The sequence below is a fragment of the Marmota flaviventris genome, chromosome 16 (assembly GCF_047511675.1).
Source record: "Marmota flaviventris isolate mMarFla1 chromosome 16, mMarFla1.hap1, whole genome shotgun sequence".
NCBI lineage: Eukaryota > Metazoa > Chordata > Mammalia > Rodentia > Sciuridae > Marmota > Marmota flaviventris.
In genome coordinates, this window is record NC_092513.1 from 74853717 (window position 1) to 74878283 (window position 24567).

General features: G+C 41.6%; 1 protein-coding gene across 6 annotated transcripts in view; it reads right to left on the reverse strand.

Annotated features, from left to right (window-relative positions):
- LOC114107919 (F-box/WD repeat-containing protein 12-like) overlaps positions 1-20085 on the reverse strand; it is a 42998-nt gene extending 22913 nt beyond the window's left edge. For 4 of the 6 annotated variants that reach the window (XR_011704751.1, XR_011704750.1, XM_027955399.2 and 1 more), the window contains exons 1-5: positions 19954-20085; positions 17297-17334; positions 13712-13863; positions 13009-13124; positions 449-658 (exon numbers count right to left, since the gene is read on the reverse strand). Coding sequence is in view for 4 of the 6 variants with exons in the window: in XM_027955399.2 (XP_027811200.2) it covers positions 449-658; positions 13009-13124; positions 13712-13863; positions 17297-17334; positions 19954-20043 (606 nt within the window). In the remaining 2 variants the exon portion in view is untranslated. The remainder of the gene's footprint in view (positions 1-448; positions 659-13008; positions 13125-13711; positions 13864-17296; positions 17335-19953) is intronic. The other 2 variants (XM_071602553.1, XM_071602554.1) reach the window with 2 other exon arrangements.
- Positions 20086-24567: the final 4482 nt, after the last annotated feature.

Here is a 24567-nt window from a genome sequence, read left to right on the forward strand (position 1 = left end):
GGGACACTATTAACATTATCGAGAAATTATTCTCATGTACTCCAAATGAGTAACCAGAGTGCTAAATCCTGCTTTCCTTTGGGTTGTAACACTTGCAAATCCTACCTAATCCATGAGGGTTCACAAGGTTCCATACATGGTGGCCCCATACTCCAAAGTTTGTCCCTATGCTATCAAAGGTCTGCTCAATCTCTTGGCTGCCTAGACTAAGGTTCCATGGCAAAAAGAGTCCCAAATGATAGGCTCATCACTTTGACTTCTACCATCTCCTTAATCCTCTTCTATTAACTATTCACTCCTTATTTTAGATCACTGGTATTACCAAATAGGTCTGCCAAGGAGAGGGTCTGGCTCAGGACTCCTCCAATCATGGAAGCCATGATGCCAGTATTCGGATCTGGGGAGGCAGCTAGGCCCTGCAAAGGCTCCTAAGAGCCAGGTCACTCACCAGCAGAAAAGAACCCTCTGGATGGTCACAGGCCTCCACTGCAGAGCAGGAGGTAGGTAGGCAGAAGGAGGCCCACTCCCACCCAGTCTCTGCTTTCCACACTTTGATCAATCCCTGCTTGTCCACAGTAGCAACCAGCTGCAGCTGAGGATAGGTCACCAAATTCACCAGAGGAGCAGGCTGCAGAGGGCTGGACCAGATCTCCGTGCCCTGGCAACAACAAAATTAATATTAACAACTGACATATGCATCCATTTATTTCATAAACAGTTATTATTTTCATACAGTCAACCAGCATACATTTTCCTGTGCCTATTCTGCCAGGCTTCACAGTACACATAGGCACACAGGTGAAGAGGATGTGACCCCACCTTACTGCACTATAAGGAGAGCAGTAATAGAGACCCATGTCCTAGATGGACAAAGAGCAGGACCTACGGGGGACACTTAGACCTCCTGGAGGCTGGGTAGCTTCCATTAGGAGCACAAGAGAGGAGAGTTTCACAATGGCATGATGCTTTAGGCACTTCCAAACGGTTACCCAGAGCTCAAGGAAAAAGAAGGTGCAGACTAGACAGGGAGGCCAGAGGCAACACTGACACACCACACACATATACCACACACACACACACACACACACACACACACACACAGGCTGCATGCAGCTGCACTCTCAATTGACAAAGACTTTTCTTTATTCTTTTTTTAATATATATTTTTATCTTTTATTTGTTCTACTTAGCTGTACATGATAGCAGAATGCATTTCAATTCATTGTACACAAATGGAGCACAACATTTCAATTCTCCAGCTGACAAAGACTTTTCACGTGTGCTTTCTCACTCGAGTCTCATGGCAGCCCAGTTTTACTGACAAACTCACATGAATAGGTTATGCTGCACAGATGGCTGCTGCCCTGCTGAATGCTGCCTCCTTCTCTAGGATGTGCCCTAGCAGTGCAGCCACAGGCTACCCCCAGCCAGGCCTATCCCCATCCAGTCCACCAATTCAGACAACTGCCCTGAGCTGAGTCCTCCAAGGTCTCTCCTGGGATTTTGCAAATTGGAACAGAGAAGCAGGACAACCTGTTGCCACAAAGCACTGTCACAGGGTGTCAGAGTGGATCTACCCAACTGCTGCCCCAGGCTTCCCAGGCCTGCATGGTGAGGTTTCTTCCCAATTTTGAGTCATTATTGATCTCTCTTCTTCATAATGATTTATCATGACTTTTTTTCCAATCATGATATCCTAGAACTCCTCCATCAGTTGTTTTTTTCCCCTCTGTCATTTGACTTCTGTTGACTAAACAGGTAATATAACAGGGACTGGTGACAAGGGATTCTGAGAGAAATACAGAATTTTTACAAGTTTTCGTTTGTGGTATTAAGAGGGAAAAAAGCACTGTAACTCCCCTTTCTATTTCTAAACCGAAAAACAACACCCACTGAAACAGAATGAGGAATATGCTGGTCAATTCCTGCCTGCAATCTCCAACTCCAGGGCCTCACACAGGGGACCCAACTTGTGAGACATGAGGACTCTGGTGCCCCAGGGCAGATGGATGCTTCTGCTGATACTGAAAACTGTGATTCTAGGAGGAGAGAAGTTTAACCCTACAATTTTTCAGAGGTTAAGAGAATAAAACATAGCATGGGAAACCATCAAAAATGAATGCAGATGACTGGTTAAAAATATGGAGTTGAACATTGTTAAGTACATAGAAAAATTAAGCAAGTAAAAAAAATGTCTAACTTCAGGGATAGTAAAAGGGGAGGAAGAGGATAAAAATGATAATGTCAGTGTTACCTCATGATTCAACCATGAAGATCATGTACATTAATAATTATGGTAATATAGCCTGATGTGGTGGCACCTGTCTGTAATCCCAGCGGCTTGGGAGGCTGAGGCAAGAGGATCGTCAGTTCAAAGCCAGCCTCAGCAAAAGCAAAATGCTAAACAATTCAGTGAGACCCTGTCTATAAATTTAAAAAAAAAAAAAAGTAATATAAATAACTGTTGGCCTAAACAAAATGTACTTGTTTCAGGACAGGAAATTTAAACCTGTGTAGAGAAAAAATGATAAATCACCTGCCCCCAAAATTCAACAGATAATTCCTTTGGGAATACCCTTTCCTCCAGGGAAACATGAATGGGACATGATTGGTTTTTAAAACAAACCTTTTGAGCTAGGCATGGTGGTGCATGCCTGTAATCCCAGTGACTTAGGAGGCTGAGGTAGGACGATCACAAATTCAAAGCCAGCCTCAGCAATTTAGCCAAGTCCTAAACAATTCAGGGAGACCCTGTCTCAAAAAATAAAAAGGGCTGGGGATGTGCCTCAGTGGCCCCTGGGTTCAATCTCCAGCACCAAACAGTAAAAATTAAAACAAACATTTTAGGTTTTTTTGTAAGGTGCTCAGGATGGAACCCAGAGCCTCACACATTCTAGGCAAGTACACTATCAATGAGCCACCCCCAACCCCGCTTTTAGAATTTTGACCTTTAAACTATATGTAACTGCAACATATGTAGCATCTTCATTTCTATCATCTATAGGTAAGATGACCGCAAAACTCTGTTATGCTTTTAATTTTTTTCAAAATAACAGTTATGAATTTTACAAATAAACAAATAATTTTAAAATTTGATAGAGGTTCAGGATGGCAGCACAGAGAGACAAAGCACACGGTAACTATGATGCAGCTCCCTGGCCAGGGGTCTCTACATTTGCCAGAAGATAAGCAGGAAGGCACAGGCTGGCAGTCCTAATGACAAGAGAATTTCTTAGTGCTCATAGACTTTGAAACTGGTGTGGGGAGCTACCCATGTGACTGCTTTGCTCCAGAAAAGAAATGCATATGGGCAATCCCACTCCAACCTCCAGAGCTTAACTTAAAACAGGATGTCACCTTGGGAATGGAGTCACTGCTACAGTCCATCCTGCTGTAGGGGCCACAGGGCCCCAGCAGCATGGCTGCTCCTGCCAGGAACCCCAGTACCACTGGCACACACCTCTACAAAGACTGAGGAAAAGCCTCTCCACAGCCTGTGTCCCTTGATGTCATATCCACCATCATTGTCACTCTTCAACTGTGGTCATGCATCTTTGATAGCCTGGGTCCATTCCAAAGTTCTACCACTATTTCCAAAACACCTACAGTCTAGACTGCTGAGGTACTCTTAGATGTGATGCTGATTACGGATGGCTAAAGAAATGACACAGAAGCTACAATCCTGGGCTAAATCAAAGCCAGTGCACCTACCTGACATTTTACACCTCAGCTACATGCCAAAGTCTTTCCCTATGAAAGTTTCTTCATAAAATTGGAAGAGGCAACTATTACACCAGATGCACAGACATCAACATACAGACACAAGAAGCACAAAATTATCCAGAAACTGACCCCAGTGTAAAGGAAATCTTTTTATTTGATTGCCTGAAAAGGAATTCAAATTAACAATTCTAAGGAAACTCCTTGAGATACAATAGATAATAAGAAGAGGAAAACAATTTATGATCTGAATGAGAAATTCAACAGATAAAAATCATAAAAAAAGAATGAAATAGAAATCTTAGAGCTAAAAAAATCTTCAATTTGAGGCAGCATGGACAACTTAAAAGTAAGATCCTATTTCAGAATCAATTTTCAAAATGGACTAGAGATGTAGCTCAGTGGTAAGAGTACTTACCTAGCATGCATGAGGTCCTGGGTTAAATCCCCGTATTGCAAAAGAAAAGAAAAGGAAGAAATGAAGGAACTCTCACTGGTAAAACAGACACACACAAAAGAAAAAAATCAAACTTTATCACTACAGAAACCACCAAACCATAGGATAAATCAGAGAGCCAGAGAGGAAAAAAGAATACACAAAATAATCAGAAAACAATAAACAACTTGTCAATAACCTTGAATATAAATGGATTAACTTCTCCAATAAGAAGATACAGACTGGTTGAATGAATAGAAAAAGAAAAGAAGACCCAAAGGTAGCTTTACAATCACCAGTAAAGACACATGTAGACCCAAAGTGAAAGCATGGAAGAATATTCCACACTCATGGAAACCAAAAGTAAGTAGCTACTATACTCACATCAGATAAAAGAAACTTCTAAGTCAAAGGTTTTGAGACAGGGCAATTCACGAGAGGATATAAAAATTGTAAGTATATACAAACCCAACAACAGACCATCTAATTAGGGAGATACTCCAGAACAATAATATTTGAGAGCATCAACACCCCATTTTCATTAATGAACGTGTCATCAGACAAAAAAATCAACAAAGATACATCAGAGTTGAACTATATACCATGGAGCTAATGAACCTAACATGATTTACAAAACATTTTGGCCGCTAACTGAGGAATGCATTCTCATCAGCACATGGAACACTCTCCAGGAGAGACCAAACAGTAGTCCACAGTAGTCCAAACAAGACTAGAAGTCAACAACAGCAATGGAAAATATACAACCATATGGTCTTGAACAACCAATGAGATGCTGAAGAAATTAAAAAGAAAATAAAAAATTTTCTTGAAATACAACCCATCAAACTATGTGGAATACAGCAAAAATAAGTATTAGAGTGTTACATGTTAGGGAAAAAACTAGAAAGATTTCAAATAACCTAATGATATACCTCAGGGGCCTAGAAAAAAGAAGAAAAGCTTAACCTAAAATTAGTAGAAGGAAAGAAAAATTAACAATGAGAACAGAAATAAACAAAATCAAGAGGTTTTTTTTTTTTTTTTTTGGTACTGTGGATTGAACACAGAGTTGCTCTACCACTGAGCTACATCCCCAGCACTTTTTACTTTTTATTTTGAGATGGGTTCTTACTAAGTTGCTTAGGGCCTTGCTAAATTGCTAAGGCCAGCCTTGAACTTGTAATGCTCTTGCCTCAGCCTCCCAAGTCACTGAGGTAGGGTTGGGCCACCATATCTGGCTCAAAACAAAGACTTTTTAAAACAAAAGAGATCAACAAAATGAAAATCTGATTTTTGAAGATAAAATTGATGCCCTTAGCTAGCTAAAAAGAAGAAAACTCAAATAAAATTAGAGATAAAAGAAAAGATGTTACAACTAATACCACAGAAATACAAGCAATCATAAAGAAGAATGAAATTATGGCATTTTCTGGTAAACAGATGCAACTGGAGACTATCATGTCAAGTGAAATAAGACAGTCCCAAAAAACCAAAGGCTGAATGTTCTCTATGATATGTGGACACTAACCCACAACAAGGTAGGGTGGGGAAGGGAAGAAAAGAAGTTCATTGGATTAGACAAAGGGGAGTGAAGGGAAGGGAGAGGAGAAGAGAGTAGGAAAGACAGCAGAATGAATTGGATGTGACTTTCTTTTGCTCATAAATGAGCACATGACTAGTGTACTGTGACTCCACATCATGTACAACCACAAAAATGGGATCCTAACTGGAATGGGTTGTACTCCTTGTGTGTACAATGTCAAAATACACTCTGCTGTCATGTATATCTAAGAACAACAAATAATAATAAAAAGATTAAAAAAATACAGGCGATCCTAAGAATCTACTATGAATAATTATACACTAACAAACTGAAACACCCAGAAGAAATGGATAAGTTCCTGGACACATACAAGCAACCAAGATTCAATCAAGAAGTAACCGAAAATCCAAATAGATTTCTAATAAGACGTGAGACTAAAGCATTAACTGGAAGTCTCCCATCAAAGAAAACTCTAGGATCTGATGGCTTCACTGCTGAATTCTACCAGACATGTCAAGATTATTTCAACTCTTCTCAAACTATTTTAAATAAACAAAAAAAGAGGAAACTGTGTCAAATATGACCTACAGGGTCCTTCCTCCAAATGCAGACAATGACGCACACACAAAGAAAACTACAAACTGCTCTCACTGATGAACACACATGCAAAAATTCTCAACAAAATATGAGCAAACCAAATTCAAGAGCACATCAAAAACATTATGCACAGTGGGATGCACCTGTAATCCCTATTATTCAGGAGTCTGAGGCAGGAGTATCATGAGTTCAAGGCTAGCCTGGGCAACAGTGAGATCCCTATCCCAAAAAAGACTTTGGGTTGGGGATATAGTTCAGGGGTAGAACACTTTCCCACCATGTACAAGGTCCTGGGTTTGACTGCTCTCCAGCACAGCGACTTTATAACAAAAAAAAGATTTACACCATGATCAAGTGGGATTTATCCCAGGAATGCAAGAATGGTTCAACATGCACAAGTCAATAAGAGATAAGAGATGATATATCACATCAACAGAATGAAGAACCAAAACCTTTATGATCATCTCAATTGATGCAGAAAAATCACGAGATGATAAAAATTCTCAAAAAATTAGGCAGAGAAGAAACACAACACAATAAAAGTTATATATGACAAACCCATAGCCAACATCATACTGAAGAGGGAAAAGCTGAAAGTGTGTCCTCTAACATCTGGTACAAGGCAAGGATGATATGATTTTATACCCAGAAAAACCTAAAGACCACTCCTGCCAAAAAAGAAGTGATAAGCAAATTCAGTGAAGATACAGGATATAAAATTAACATACAAAAAAGCATTTAAAAAAAATTTAGTTGTAGATGGACACCTTTATTTTATTTATTCAATTTTTTTAATGTGGTGCTGAGGATCGAACCCAGTGCTTCACATGTACAAGAGCTCTACCACTAAGCCACAACCCCAGCCCCCCAAAAAGCATTTTTATACACCAATAACAAATTTGTTGAAAAAGAAGTCAAGGAAGCAGTCCCACTTGCTTGGTGTTTGTCATTCCAGATGTAAGACAGATTTTGAACTCAAGTGCTCTAAGGAAGATAAGGGCATCTGTGTTCTTTCTCCCCCAGGTCCTCCAGAAACAAAGTGCAACAAATTTTGAGAAGCCAATGCCTTTCAACACTCCAAGAGTATCATAGACATCCAAGAGTATTATAGAAGTTCTTTTATACAACAAATCTGCAAATGTCAGATATTCTTTTCAGCTTAATGACAGTTTTTTTAATACTCCTCTATGATTTCTTCTGTTCCCCAATTTGTAGGCAGACATGAATTTGGCAGCTGCTATAGAAATGGGAAAATTATAAGGCATGCTGAACGACTTAATGACTAGATATATCTTTGAAATGTATTTTCCCTACATTCTCCTAATTAATTACAACTTTGAACAGCTGGATAGCAGATAAATTGACAGAAGGCTTTCACCCTCTGGCTGAAATAATCATAATATAGTAAATAATTCTTCAAATTTTATGACCCCAGAGTGTAGTAAGTAGAACTGCGCTTTTCACAGCAGAAAGTAAAAGTATTTCAAAATAAAAAGAAAGAAGGAAAGCAGTCCCATTCACAATAGATTTAAAAAAATTAAATTTATGTTGGAATAAATTTAATCAAAAAAGTGAAAGGTCTCTATAATAAAAATTATAAATCACTAAAGAAATTAAGACATACACACAAAAAAAGACATCCCATGTTCACAGACTGGAAGAATTGATAGTTAATATGTCTAAACTACCCAAAGTGATTTATAAATATGATGTAATCCCCATCAAAATACCAATGATATTCTTCACAGAAACATAAGGGAAAAAAAACATTAAATTTACATAGAATCACTAAAGACCATGAGTAAATAAAGCAATCCTTAGCAAGACAAATCTAGAATCTAGAAGTGTAACAATATGTCAATTCAAAACATACCTCAAAACTATAGAAACTAACGCAGCACAATAAATACATCAATTGAACACAACAGAAAATACACAATTTATTTATTTATACCCAATTCATTTTCAACAAGGATGGCAAGAAACTGGAAAAAAAGTCTCATCAACAACAAACGGTGTTTGGAAATCTGGATCTACATATGCAAAAAGAATGAAATTAAGTCTCTTCCTCTCAAAAATCAACTCAAAATGGATCAAAGTCTTAGATGTAAGACCTAAAACAATGAAATTACTATGAGAAAACAGGAGTAAACACTTCAAAACATTAATATAGGCAAAGGTTTTTTGCATAACACCTCAAAAGCAAAGACAACAAAAGCAAAACAAGGCAAATGGGCTTCTTTCAAACTAAGAAGGTTCAGCACCAAAGAAAATTGTGAGCAGAAGTGACAACATGCCTGCAGAATGGGAGGAATCTGTCAACTATTCATTCAATGAGAGAGTAATCCAGGACACACAAGGAACTCAACAGCAAAAGAACAAATACTTTGATTTTTAAAATGGGCAAAATATGTGAATAAACATTTCTAGAAAAGACAAATTGGGACTGAAATGAAGTAAATCAAATTCCATGCATGTATTTGTCAAAATGAACCAAACTCTTATGTATAACTGTAATGAAGTAATAAAAGAAAAAAACAAATAGCCATAAGTATATGAAAATATGTTCAATATCACCAATCATAAGGGAAAGAGAAATTAAAAACACAGCGAGTCAGACACAATGGCATATGCCTGTCATCCCTGTGATCTGAAAGGCTGAGGCAGGAGGAGAGCAAGTTCAAGGACAGCTTCATCAACTCGGCAGGCGAAGCCCTCAGCACTTAGCAAGACCTTATCTCAAAATAAAAAATAAAAGGGCTGGGATGTAGCTCATGGTAGAGCATCCCTGGGTTCAATCCACAGTACCCAACAAAAACCACAATGAGATATCATCTCACCCTAGTCCACAAATGGCTATAAACAAACAAAAAGGCAAAAAATAACAAATGTTGACGACAATGTGGAGAAAGGGGAATTCTCACACACTGTTAGGAAAGTAAATTAATATGGTCACTATGAAAAACAGTATGAAGGTTACTTAAAAAAAAACTATAAAGAGAACAACCATGATCCAACACCATTTCTAGGTACATATATAAAGGAAATGAAATCATTATTTCAGAGATACTTGCACTTTTTTGATTATTACAGTACTCTTTTGTTGTTGTTTTGATACCAGAGATTGAACCCAGGGGTGCTTAACCACTGAGCAACACCCCCAGCCCTTGTTGTATTTTATTTTGAGACAGGGTCTTGCTGAGTAGTTAGGACCTCACTAAATTACTGAAGCTAGCTTTGAACTCACAATCCTCCTGCCTCAGCCTCCCAAGTCACTGAGATTACAGGCATGTGCCACACACCTGGCTATAGTACTCTCCATAATACCTGAGATAGGCAATCAACCAAGGTATCCACTGATGGATGAATGGATTAAAATGTGGTATTTGTACACATGTGGAATATTGTTTAGTTATAAAAAGGATGAACTCCTGTCATTTGTGGCAATTTGGATTGAACTGCGTTATGGGAAATAAGCCTGGCACAAAAAGAAAAATATTACATATTATCACTTTATGGAAGCTAAAAATGTTGATCTCATAAAAGAGGGAAGGGCAAGGGGAGAGAGATGTTAGATGAGAGGTTACCAACATATGGTTAATATAGTAGGAACAGTCCTAATGTTCTAGAGCACAATAGGACAACTGCAGCATACAACAATTTATATACCTCACAGGAGGTTCCCAGCACCAAAAAAAAAAAAAAGTTTGAGGAGATCGAAATACTAACTACTCTGATTTGATCATTTTACACTGTATACACTATACCCCACATGTACATATACTGTCAAATTTTTTAAATTGCATTTTATCCCATAAATATGCACACTACTTCTCAGTAAATTTAAAATGAAAAACATTTTTAATAACTATAGATACAAAAAGTTTTAAATAAATTATTGGCAAACTGAATCCTACAGGATTTATAAAAACACCGATACACTAGTAAGAATGGGAAAGGACTGGACCGCAACCAGAAAGGCGATGAGAAAATCAGAGCCAATAAGGAACAGATTTAGATAAATTCCACATTTGAAATTTTAGAAGAAATGGTCATTTTCCAGCAAAATATAAGTGAGTCAACTTGACTCAAGAACAGGTAAAAATGTGGACAGAAGAGAAGCTCTCAGAGAGGCCTTCTGCAAAGGCTGTAAAATATCATAAGCGAGACAAAATTTCCATAGTGAATTCAATCTTTCAGCTTTATTCTTATAGTATTGTCCTCCTTTTTTTTTTTTCAGATTACAGGAAAAGAACTCAAAATGAAGTTTGCAATCAAAGATGACTGGGAAGAAATTTTATCTTTTGGAATCAGGGTCTTGTTGTGTTGTCCAGGATGGTGAACTCACAGCGTTATGGTGTAAATTAATCAATAAAATCAGTAAGAGTGTAAGTTATAGGTTATAAATTAGTAAATAAATATATATATATATATATATATATATATATAATAAGATTTTGATAAGTGAGGTAAGACAATTATAAATCAAGAACTGACATAGGAAGGCCTACGACTCCATTTTGCTGCCTTCTATAAAACACTGTTACAAGAGCTGTTTTTGAGAAACTGAAATTAAAACTGTTTTCTTATTATATATTGTTTTCTGTATATTGTACCCCACAAATTGTACCCTACTCAGGATGCAGCAATGGTTGTGGTAAGCTGCATCCTGGGTTGGAGTGCCCTCGTGGGTCTACATGACTTTGAAATAGACTCTTGCCCCTGCCAACCCCTGCTCAACTCGGGATACGACTGTCTAATACCTGCTCGGACCCAAGATGTGGCTAACTGAGTGGCAAAGCTGACCGCTTTTTTTTCTAGCTTCTGTAATAGGCTTCCTTGCATGATGCTAAGGAAAGCCCCTGAGTTGTGGTTCATCTTTAGGTTCCCAGGACATAGGCCAGGAAGCTACTGTTCTCCCACAGAGATTCAATCTCTACGGGTGAGTGACAGTCCCTGGCCAGGTAAATAAAACTCTCTTTGATTTGAATTTGGACTTAAGAGTGTTTTCATAAGTCCAAATTTGGACTTTTAACAGGCTCATGTGATCCTCCGGCCTCAACCTTCTGAGTAGCCAGGACCATTTTGGTGTCGTACTGCACAGGGCTGTGTCAGGATTTCCTCAGGAAAGGTCCTGTGGTTGGGAAGCAAGGCAGAGGAGCATGAAGACCCTCGAGCACCCTGCAGCCAGCCACACTGGAAACAACGGCACACATTAACATAGGGTTTGGCAAACCAATTCAGCCAAATTCAGACCACTGCTTAATTGTGTATTATATGAATTTTTTATATTTTGGTTAAAAAAACAACAAAAATAATAATTCATGTCACATGAAAATTATATGAAATTAGAAAGGAGAATTACTGAGGAATGAAAATGGTCAAATTAGGGGCTGGGGTTCTATCTTAGTGGTAGAGCGCTTGCCTAGCATGCGTGAGGCATTGAGTTCGATCCCCAGCACCACATAAAAATAAACAAAATAAATTCATTCTGTCCATCTACAACTAAAAAAAATATTTAAAAAAATAGAAAATGCCAAATTATATTGTTGTGTGCATGTATGAATATATAACAACGATTTCCACCATTATGTACAACTGCAACGCACCAAAAATCATGGAAAAAATTATATGAAATTCGCATTTCAGCCAGGCATGGTGGCACACGCCTATAATCCCAGTGGCTGAGGAGGCTGAGACAGGAGAATCGTGAGTGAAATAATCTATAATTTTAAAGAAAAATCTATTACAGGAGGTTGTGTTCTATCCACATGTGGCCCTTGGCAGAACTCCTGGCTATGTAGGATACCATGTGGTTCAAAATTCAGGGACACAGTCCCTCCTTCAGTCTTCAGTTTATATTTCTGTGAAGTCAGGATAACAATGAATACCTATTCGGCTGCTGTAATGAGAAAAAGGATATGAAAACTGAGATTTTTTTTTAGTTGAGGATAAACACAATATCTTTATTTGCTTATTTTTATGTGGTGCTGAGGATTTAACCCAGTGCCTCACACATGTGAGCACTCTACCACTGAGCTACAGTCCCAGACCTAAAAACTGAGAACTTCTGAACTGTATATGCTAATAAAGTTTAAAATGTTAAGCCACCCAAGCTTGCACAAAGCTGTGACTGAAAGATCTTACTGTCTTGGTAAAACATCCCAGTGGGCCAGCATCAGTGCAGTGTGGAGGATCATATGACAGAGAGATTTCAGATTAAATTCTGATGATGCATGCAACCATTGGAACACTACAACAGCCGCCATCCCAAGTACTGTTGGTCAATTCTGCCTTCACGAGGCAGCACCCCAAGAAAGCAAAACTGTGCCACCTAAGTGACATTCAAATTTCAAACATGCTCCACCCCACGCTTATTACCAGTATGACCTGGCACAGTGACTGAGCCAAACTGTGCTCATATTTCTTATCAGCAAAAGGGGGCTCCCTCTCCCAGCGACTCAGGAGGCTGAGTGAGGGAAGAGGATCTCAAATTAAAGGCCAACCTCAACAACTTAGGGAAACCCTGTCTTGAAACAAAAAATAAAAAAGACTATGAATGTAGCTGTATGGTAAAGAACCCAGTGCAAAAAAAAAAAAAAAGTTTTGCAAAATAATTAAGAAAGATCATAAAGACAAAGGCATTACAAAGACCAAAGTAACACAAAGGTTCGATTTCTTCCCTGCCTTTCCTTCCTAGGGACCAGCTCACCTCATGCAAGTCCCAGGCACGGACAGTGCAGTCTGAGGACACAGTGCAAACCACAGACTTCTTTCTGTCAAACTGGTACTCATTGGTTGAGATGTAAGCCAGCTTATTTATCTCTCCTGTAAGAGAACACAGAGATGGCCTGGGATCTGAACACTCAGTAAAAAAGGCTGGCAGGAATGCCACTTCTTTCTCTCTCAGGAACACAATGGGTATTCAGGGGACAGTAAAATAGAAAAGAACTAGCACTTTACAGTAATAATTAGGGACTGACCATCACCCACCAGTCATATGATCTTGAACTACTCCCTTTTCCATTAGTTTTGTTTCTGTCTACTCTGAAATGTGATGATTCTTCTCCTCACAGGGTTATTGTGACATACCACAAATGATATGGAACCTAGCAAGATAGGTACTCATGAAGTGACACTTTTTAGGCCACTCACTGCAATGCCAAATCCCATAAGACTTGCCCAGGGCAGGGCATCATGGCATATACCTCAAATTCCAGCAGCTTGAAGCAGAAGGAGTCAAGTTCAACAACAGCCTCAGCAACTTAGCAAGATCCTGTCTCAAAATTTAAAAGAGCTGGGGATGTGGCTAGGTGGTTAAGCACCCCTGAGTTTAATCCCCTGTACAAAAAAGACTTGACCAGGGAAGGTGAGCAGTATGAATGGACATATCTGCTACATTCTGCCCCTCATACCCGTGTGCCCAAAAACTGCTTTGCAAATGAAGTCCTTCTCTGACCGCCCAGTCTCCATTCGGAACTCCAACTCGGACCGGCAGAGGTAGTACTGTTTCCATGTCTGTGTGCCCAGGACCGTGGGGCAGGACCAACGCCTCAAACACAGCTGCCTAAAAACAGATGCAAATTCTGGGCAGACAGAATATAGCAGGCATGGATTTTGGAGTCTTATTTTGGAGTTGAGCTTTGGATCCTGGCTCTGTTATTTACTGGTTTTGAAACCTTGGACAATTAATGTTGCTGACCTACATCTTGATTTCCTCTCCTATAAAACAGGACAAAGATAACACAGAAGGAGGCCAGGCGTGGTGGTGCGTGCCTGTAATCCCAGGGGTTCGGGAGACGAAGGATCGAGAGTTTAAAGCCAGCCTCACCAAAGGTGAGGCACTAAGCAACTCAGTGAGACTCTGTCTCTAAATAAAATATAAAATAGGGCTGGAGATGTGGCTCAGTGGTTGAGCACCCCTGAGTTCAATCCCTAGTATCAAAAAAAAAGATAACACTGAATGAATCTTATAGGTGTGTCAAAGAAAAAGTGTCTTTTTATGTATCCAGTCAACCCAGTGAGGCATGATATCCTCATTCTACATGTGACGACACAGAAGCAAGAGGTTAAAAAACTGGGATTCAAGAGCCTCAAACTCTTATTACTGAATTGCCTATTTCTCCCTTTAATCCGTCAACACCTGCAAGTATTTGTTGCTCTGTTGTTAGGGACACATATAAATGTCATATTTTCTTGACAGATGGACCCATTTATTATTATAAAACACCCTTTGACTCTAGTAACACTTTTTTTGTCTTAAAATCTTTGAATGATGCTACTAGCACAACCATTCAGCGCTTTCTTGGTTACTATTTGTCAGGCACATCTTTTTCCATTCTTTCATTATCACTTACTTGTGTCTTTGAATTTAAAGTATATCTCAGGGCTGAGAATGTGGCTCAGTGGTAGAGAACTTGCCTAACATGTGTGAGGCCCTAGGTTCTATTCCTAGCACACAGAATAAATTGTGTCTCACATAGATGACATACAGATGGATCACTTTTTAAAATCCATTCTGTCAATCTTTGCCCTTTTAATGGAGTGTGTAACACATTTCATACAGTTACTAATAAGATGGGAGATAAATGTCATTCTGCCATTTTATTTTCTGTGTCTTATGCCTTTTTCCCCTCTATTCCCCAACTACCGCCTTCTTTGATGCTACCTTCTAGTATACTATTATAATTCCCTCATCCTTTCTCTTACCATTTTCATATATTTGATACTTTTTAGTGGCTGCCTTGAAACCAAAATTTAAATCTTAACTTTATAACAACAATGTTTGAATTAGTAACTTAATTCCAGTAGAACATAAAACATTTCCTCCCTGCGTCCTTTTCACTGTTATTGTCACAAATTAAGTTCCAGAAGAAAGGAGCAGCTTATGATGTGATGGAAGTTGAGTGCCAGGAGAGTGAACACTTGGCTGGAGAGAGGAGGTCTTATGGATGGAGGTTTTCAGCGCTCAGGTTACACCAGAGCTGATGTGGCATCTCCTGGCTCCAGGTCCAGCCCTATATCTCAAGAGGGGGAGAATGAGGTCAGCTGGGAAATCACTTTTCACAGCCCCATGGTCTGAGTAAGTACTGGTACTACACGAAGGGTGTCGACTATCCCGCCCCCCCCACGCGCTGGGCACCTGTGTGTCAGGCTCTGTGCCAGACACTGGATGAAGACCCACTGTGCTGCTGAATCTCTCGCCTTTTCACAAGTGACACACTGACGGCCTAGGGGGGAAGAAGGCCCAGATTTTTGTGTGTGGCCTGCATAAAGGTTGGCTCACATGAACGAGCTGCCAACGTTTTTAAAAAAGGAGACTTTACAAAATGAAAAACAAAAACAATCACAAGAGATAATTTTACACTAAAATCAAGACGAACACTATGGAATAGTAGTTAAAAATCTACTTGTGATTTGGCCTACAGACAGCAGAAAAACTTTTATGAGGAACCTGGTAGGCACAACATAGGAACAAATGACACTGTGGAAGTTAAGTGGTGAGGTGATTTTTTTTTTTTCTTTTCTTCTTGTGGTACTGGGGACTGAACCCAGGGGAACTCTACCACTGATCTATATCCCCAAGCCATTTCAAAGATTTTTTTTTTTCATTTTGAGACAGGTTCTCACTACGGTGCTTAGGCTGGCCTCCAACTTCCTATATCCTCCTGTCTCAGCCTCCTGAGTCACTGGAATTACAGGCATCTATCACTGTGCCAGGCCTAAATATTTTTTTTAACTTCTCAAATAAATACATATTTTACTCATAGGGAAAATTTTTACTCTGTCTTATCAGCAAAGATGAGAACAAAGAGTGGGGATGGGATTGACATCTCAACCATTTAAATATGACCACTCCTCTGCAAGGACTTCTATAAGTAGTTACCCTGATCATCAGTCAATTCATTTATTCCTAATGAAACAATTTAAGAAACACACTGGCACCTGGAATCCCAGCAGCTCAGGAGACTAAGGCAGGAGGATTGCGAGTTCAAAGCCAGCTACAGCAACTTAGCTAGGCCCTAAGCAACTATCTCAAAATAAAAAGTAAAAAATGGCTGGGTATGTAGCTCAGTGGTTAAGTACCCCTGGGTTCAATCCCTGGTACCAAAAAAAGAAAAAAAGAAAGAAAGAAAAATTAAATTAAAAGAAACACTGGCAAGACAGAATCTTGTCTACTTGCCTACAGGAAAGCCAATTTCCAAACTTTTTTTTTTTTTTGGTGTGTGTGTGTGTGTGTGTGTGTATGTGGTGCTGGTGATTGAACCCAGGGCCTTGTGCATGCAAAGCAAGCACGCTACCAACTGACCTATGTCACCAGCCCCTGAATGTTATGTCTAGACCACAACCTCAGAACTAAAGAGAGAAAGACTGAATTCCAACAAAAGTTCTACTTCAAAACTGAATAAATAAGAGAGTATTTGTTTAATTTTTAGTAATAAAAAGCTACAAATAGAAAGTGCTCTATAATCCTGAAAACAAAATATGGTTAAAATTGGCATTCCTGACTTCTCAGATATCTTAAGGCATAATTATCCTAAAAATTCCCTCCATCTTTCAAAGAATCTTTGATGTGTAAATAGGTATTTCCCATCATGAGTGATAAACACAACTCCTGGTTGACAGGCTGAACTGTATTCAGCAAAGAGATTTGACAGGTCTTTTTCTTTCCCTATTCTTAAGTTTTAACATCATACATACTTACATTGCTACGTTATTATATCAAGGCTGAATTAAAATGAAAGTAATATGATCATATTTCTTTTCATTTGTCTTCTGTCAATCAGCAGCATTCATTTGCTGTATATTTCTGCCTGAGTCTGGAAACCCTCCCATTTGACAACCTTATGTCCCTAACCAGAGAAGCTTTCTGCTGGTAGGGTCAGGGATAATCATTTCTATGCACTCACAGAGCCAGAAATTCATAGGGCACTCAGAAGACTTATCAAGTAGACCCATCTCTCCTTTGTAGGATCATCTTTGGCTCTTCCTTCACTCACCTCCAGAGTTCCATGGTCATTGAAACTTCATTCCAAATCTAGTACCAGGAGGGAGAGAAGAGAATATCTGGTCAGTCAAGAGGTGATTTGAACCTAGCCTGCCAAGCCCTGTGAAAGGAGCAGAGAGACAAACCAGACCTAGTCCCTGCACTCAAGAAAACTTACCTTGGGGAGTTAGAGACACATTTAGATAATTAAGTAAAAACATTCATAAGCAGGCATGCTGGCTCATGCCTGTAATCCCAGCAGCTCGGAGGCCGAGGCAGGTGGCCAGCCTCAGCAACTTAGTGAGGCCCTAAGCAACTCAGCAAGACCCAGTCTCTAATAAAATGTTTTTAAAAGAGGGCTGGGGGGGCTGGGGTTATGGCTCAGTGGTAGAGCACCTGCTTGCTATGTGAGGCCCTGGGTTTGATCCTCAGCACCACAAAAATGGAAGGAAGGAAGGGGGAGAGGGAGAGAGGGAGAGAGGGGGAGGGGGGAGGGGGGGGAGAGAGAGAGAGAGAAATTGTATCTATCTACAACTACCTAAATAAATAAATAAGAATTTTTTTAGAAAGGGGGTAGGGATGTGGCTCAGTGGTAAAGTGCCCTGGGTTCTGGAGATGTGGGGATGTGGTTCAATGGTTAAGCACTCTTGGGTTCAATTCCTGGTACAAAAAACAAACATTCATATAATGAGTAAGAAGAGACTCAGAGGGCCTAGTAGGGCTCAGAAAGTGATTACTGATCAAGTGTCAAAGAATGAATAGTTATTACTACTAAGAGAACAGCTGAAGCATCATAGATGGAACAGCTGGGCAAATATGATAAAGTGTGGGGGGAAAAAATGGTTTATTTACCTGCACAAGCACATAAGATTCTGGTTGGGAAAAGGAGCTGGACATTGACTTAGACCAATCCTGTAAAGCCCTAATGGCAAAAACAATAGAAGTTACTTGAGAACTTTGACTACGGGAATACCAGCAACAAACCACATTGTAGGAGTCTGGCAGTTGTGAGGAGGAAGGACGTGAAATGAGATCAGAAAAGAAGACCTTCCATAAAGGCTGCAGCAATGGAGTAAATTAAGGCACTGACCAAGGAGACGCTGCAGAGATGCCAAGATGGAGAATGAAAAAGCCTTCCAGGGAAGGAACTATTCAGACCTTTCTCTCACAGCTTCTCTGCAGAAATACCTGCCAGGGGCACAGGAAGGTTCTGAATGTGGAATGGGAATCAGGGTGCTGTCTAGACCTCATTCCCTCAGGCCCACACTGTCACCTGGAACTTCCTGGCCTCTCCAACCAAGCCACTGTGGATTCTGGAGCACAAACTGCAGTGGGTAACTCTGAGCCGTAGGTGGTCTGGTGGCTCTGCAGTCCCATGCCAGAAGAGTGTATTTCCTAGCCCTGGCAGAAGCAATCAACACCTTCTCCAAGCCTAGACTCCCCTTCAATAACCCTCATGTATCTGCTAGATCAAAATCTCCTGGGTCTTTAGTAACTACCAAAGATGTAAAGTTTATATTTTGCAAAAGCAAACCAAAAATCTGAGTATTTTTCATTCTAGTTATAGTTCAAAACCCAAATGAAATCTTATTTCCTAAAGAGTACTATAACATCTTTGAGAATCCTTGATAAGATTCTATAGTCTTCATAAAGACATTATGTAGCAGGAAGTACTGACCTCATTTTACCTATGCAGTAACTATTACCAGGGAAAATGGTGCTATTAAAGGGTATAATGCACCCATCTTTCAAATTAGGCCTCTCAATTAGCCCTACCTTACTTCTGTAAAAGCAGAGATCCAATTTCAGCCCAGTGAGTGATTCTGTGGGTTACCTTAAACAAATAACTTATCAGTAACAAGAGATGAAATAACATCAATAAAAGTACTAGTTGTATTTAAAATTATGATTATGGTATTCAAATGAGTATATTTACGAGCCCTTTCATTAAATGAAATAATAATGTGCTTTGAATGTCCTTTTATTCAACAAACATTTACTAAGGGGCACTAAATGTCAAGGGACACTGAGTGCTAGAGATAGTTATGAAAAAGACAAAATCCCTCTCTTCGGATGAGTCCAGCAGGGAAAAACAGTTATTAGACAAGTACATTATATTAATAGTCAATTAAGTCGCGTTGCGTCCTTCAAAGAAAGAATACAGAGGACCTGTAACGCAGGTGGCAGTGAAGCTGCAACAGATGAGGCTATTTCGCTCGACAAGTGTTTCGTGAGCAGAGCCAAAAAGGCGATGGCAAGGGAGCGGGACATGCGAGGGACAAGAGAGGGACAGCAGAGACCACAAAACGAGGAGCCACTATGGGTGGAAACCGGGAGGTGCCCTTCCGAACTCTGACGGTAACACAGAAAAAAACAGGAAGAAAGTTCCAGAATATTTCAGAAAACCCGGAAATGAGAAGAAAAACCATCCCTCAGCCAACCTCAGGGGTGAATGCGGACGACCGCAGGGAGCGCGGGTCCGGGTCAAGATGCGCGGCTCAGCAGCCCGGACCAATGGGCGACCGAAGGCACCAATGGGCGACCGAAGGCGCCAAGGCACCCCCGCTGGACCCGGAGCAGCCAGATGCCCCCGCGCACTCCCCCAGGGTCGCGAAACAGGTCCCAAAGGCAACACCCCTGGCCTCAGGCGCCCCAGGCCGAGCGGCGCACCTTGTTCACCTGCGCGGCGCACAGCAGGTCTTGGGCCTCCAGAAAGGAAAAGACGTGCAGCAGCTCGTGCACCCCCAGCCGCTGGGCCATGGCTCCGGCGCCGCCGGGCTCGCCGCACGCAGGACACCGAGCTCCCGCGCCCCGGACCCCGCCCCGCGCCCCGGACCCCGCCCCGAGCCCCGGACCCCGCCCCGAGCCCCGGACCCCGCCCCGCGGCGCCTGCCCCCCCCCGCCCGCCCCGCCCGCCACCCCCGCCCCGCTCCCCGAGCCCCCGCCCCGCGGCGCCTGCCCCCCCCCCCGCCCGCCACCCCCGCCCCGCTCCCCGAGCCCCCGCCCCGCTCCCCGAGCCCCCTCCCCGCTCCCCGAGCCCCCGCCTCCGCCCCGCCTAGTTAAACTGCACTTCCGCCGCGGGCCGACTCGCCGCTGTCGCACCTGCATTTCCGCCCCACTTATACCCCGTCTGCCCAGCAGAGCTTAGGTCCAGTTGGCCCAGGCCCACCTGCCTACTCTCGCCCTTCCCAGTTCCCCCTTAAACCCTGCTTTCCCTGATCGTGGGCAGGCCCCTGCTCCCACCCAGTCTTTGTACTGACTTTCACCCTGGCCCAGACCCTCTCTGTCTTTTGGTTGACCTTCTCCCAGACTCACCTTCACTGTCCCTCTCACCACCCCTGTTCCCCTTCAAGTGTCCCACTCGCTACTGTTGTCCTTCTCCCAGGCTGGGTTCTGACCCTGTCTCCTTTCCTACCACAGATCTTCAATCTGGCCCTGATGTTCTCACTTTTCCTCTCCTTACCATTAGCCTTCTCCCTGGCCCTGACGCTCTACCATTGACCTTCTCCTTGACCAGGGGCATGATTTTGGCCATAATCCCTAACCTCCCCTGACCCTAGTTTTTGTCTTGACTTTGGCACTGCCCCTGGTCTTTGCCCTGTCCCTTACTTTGCTCTCATTTTCCTGGGCTTCCACTCTCATCCCGAACTTAAACCTGACCCTCCTCCTCCCTCTGCCTAGTTTTGCCCTCATCTCAGGCCCACCCCTCAACTTTACCTTTGGGACTAGTCTTCATCCATGCAGGGGCAGTTTCCTCCACCTTGACCCTTCCTTGTCCTAGTCTGGGTACTGATCTTGGACACAACACTGTCTTGGTCCTGGATCTTGCCGGGTTCAGATCAGATTTAGCTTATGGGTAAAGTTTGGGGTGACATTCAAGGTCAAGTTCAAGTTCCGGGGTCATTGCTGGTATGTGAGGGTATGGCCAGGGACAAAGCAATGAGAGTAACAATCAGAATGAGGGTGTACCTAGTCTAGGGTGAAGTATGTGGCAGGTGAAGGATGATGGTGAGAGGTCAGGGCCATGGTTATAGTTAGAATCATTCAAGATCAAAATCAATGTGAAGGAAGTTTTATAGCCAAGGTTAAGTTCTAAATCAGGTTAAGGTCATGATAAAGTGTGGGGGTCATGATCAGGATTGGAGTTCTGGTAAGGGTCAGAGTCAGTGACAGGGTGAAGGTTAAGTTTAAGAATAGGGTAGGTCAGGATCAGGATGATGGTCACTGTCAGGGTGAACTAAGGCAGAGAGTTGGATCTAGGCTGATGGTAAATATCCAGGATAACCATGTATTTAACGTTCAGGATTAGGGTTAGTGTCAGATTCAGGTTCAACATGAAGATAATGTCAGGGTCCAGCTGAATTAGATGCCAGGTCAGGTTAAGCATGAGGTTAATCATCAAGTTTAAGGTCAATTAAAAGTCAAGGTGGGTATATTTCTATTACTGCCTTACTGCCTTAACAAGTTACCGCAACCTTGTGTCCTGTTAAAACAACAATTATTATCTTAACAGCTGTAGATCAGAAGTTTGGTTTGAGTCTTATTAGGCCCAAATCAAGGTATCAGGTGGGCTGCATTCCTTACTGCAGGTTCTAGGATAGAATTCATTTTCTTGGTTATTAAGGTTTGCACAATTCAGTTTCTCATGGTTTTAAGAATGAATTTCCATTTCCCTGCTGACTGCCAGTGGAAAGCCATTCCCAGCTCCTAGGGGCAACCTGGATTCCTTGGCTGGGGGCTCCCAAGTCCATCTTCGAATTAAAAAAAAAAAAACAGTAATTGGGTCAAGTCCTTCTCATCCTTCCATTTTCTCTCTCAGTGCAGCAAACAAAGGCTCCTGCATATGATTAGTTCAGACCCACCTACATAATCCAGGATGCTCTTCCATCCCAAGGCATATATCCTTTATCACATCTTGAGCAAAGCTCCTTTATCCATGTATCTTAGACCATTTTCTGTAACTATAACAAAATATGTCAGACTGGGTACTTTATAAGGGTTTATTTAGTTCACAGTTTTGAAGACCACAAACCCAAGATCAGGTGGTGTCATCTGTTCATCCTATGGTAAGGGCCCATAGTGAATGTCATCATGGTGGGAGCACATGTGGAAGATCACAATGCAAGGCAGGAGGCCAGCAGGACTCACGGGGCCAGGCTTCCTCCTTTATAACTTGCTAATGGAGTCTAACTGGAGTCCCACAATAACTGCATTAATTCCTTGTAAGAGTGGCATTCCCAATGACCCAAGCACCTTCCACTAAGTCCTTCTTCTTAAAGGTTCCACTATTTCAAAATGGCCATACTGGGAACCAGGCTTCTAGCACAAGAACTTGTGAGGAATACACTCAAACCATAGCACCATTATAAGACAACATAGTCATGGATTAGGACACAGGGGTGATATTATTTTGCCTACCAGTGCAGTTAAGATCTCAGGATGAAAATCAATGACCAGTTTGTGGTTAAGGTCAGGTTCAAATCTAAATTCAATGTAATGATGAATCATGGATAGGAAGCAGTCTCAAGGGTCAACATAATGAGGGTCAGTATCAGGGTGCAGTTCAGTTTTAGGGTTAAAAGCCAAGTTCAAAGTCAAGTTTAAGATTTTGATGGGATTTAAAGTAGGTTAAGTGTAAAGGTCAAGTGAAAGGTTCTCCCTGAAGGTCAGTGTTAAGGATGAGGAAATGGCTACACAGGCAAGAATAGTGTCAGGGTGAAAAACAGGTTCAATTTCAGTGCCAAGTTGATGGTCAGCATCAAACAAAGGTCATGTTAAAGGTGAGATTAAAATTGAGGTCTGAGTCAAGGTCAGTGTCTGAAGCAGGGAGCAGGGGTCATGATCAAGGTCAAAGTCGATTAGTTTCACTATGTATATAATTCAGTCAAGTTCAAGGTTACAGTGGGTCAGGACGATGGTCATTGTCAAGGTGGGGATTCAGTCTAGGGGCAGAGTGAGGTTGAAGTTCAAAGTCAAACTAACAATGAGTGTGCTATTCAAGATAATGTCCTGAGATACTGTCAAATTCAGAATCATGATTAGTGTGAGATGTTTATTGTCAGGTCAAGGTTAGGGTGCATGTGAGGGTCTAGTTAATGTCAGGGTCAGGATCAGAGCTATGGTGAACATCAGTCTAAGATGAGTCATTGTCAAGGTAAAGATCAAGTTCATAGACAAGTTTAACTTCTAGGTCAAGTAAGGTCAGAGTTAGGTCAGTGCCAGGGTTAGAGCAGAGCCATAATCAGGGTAAAAGACGATGTGAGAATCACTTTCAGGTTTATGATAAAGTCAAATGTTAAATTTGAGATCAGGTGTTAATAAGAATCTGGGTTTGGGCCTGGGGATGTGGCTCAAGTGGTGCTGAGAGCCATTGCCAAGTAAGAATGACGCATGGCATGACCCAGGTCATTTGCAGTGACATTGCATGAAAGGTGACCTTGCTCAAGGACCAGGGCGGATCCAGGTTTAGGGCGCTCCTTGGGTTCAGGGCGGTTCCAGGTTTAAGGTGTACCCTGCTGGGAATAGGGCGTATCCTGCTGCCTCAGGCGTGCCTGCTCCTTGAGTTCCTGTTGAGTTCTCTCGGGATTCAGAGAGTATTTTGGGATACAGAGCCCAGTGGAGGTGTGGATTTTGCCCAGAACGTGTTTGTAGAGTGCCAGTGTGAGTTCGGGAATAAAGAGTTGCTGTTTGAATCTACAAGGTGTGTGGTGGCTCGTGATTTTGTGCCCAGCCAGACTGTGGCAAAGTGGTAGTGCGCTCGCCTGGCATGCGTGTGGCCCGGGTTCGATCCTCAGCACCACATACAAAGATGTTGTGTCCGCCGAAAACCAAAAAATAAATATTAAAATTCTCTCTCTCTCTCTCTCCCCCTCTTAAATAAAAATACCATAAATAAAAAAAGAATCTGGGTAATGTGTCAAGAGTCCAGCAAAGCATTGTGTGAGGGTGAAAGTATAGGTCAAGGTCAGAGAAGCCTGAAGTCCATTCAATCAAGGTTAGGGTTGGTCATGTTTAAGTTAAGTATAAACATAAGGTTGTCTCAGATTCAGGTTAAATGTTAGGTTCAGCCTCAATCAGAAAATCAGGGTGAAGGTCAGATTCAAGGTCAATCAAAAGTTAGGATGGTGTCAAGTTTAGGGGGTTGTATGGATGTGTTTGGTTGAAAGTCAGTGGCCAGGGTGGGTCAGTATCTGGATTAGCACCAATGTAAAACTGAAGTGCAGTAATAGGGTCAGGTTCCAATCCTAGATCCAGATGGTCAGATTGGTGATCAAATACCCCAAA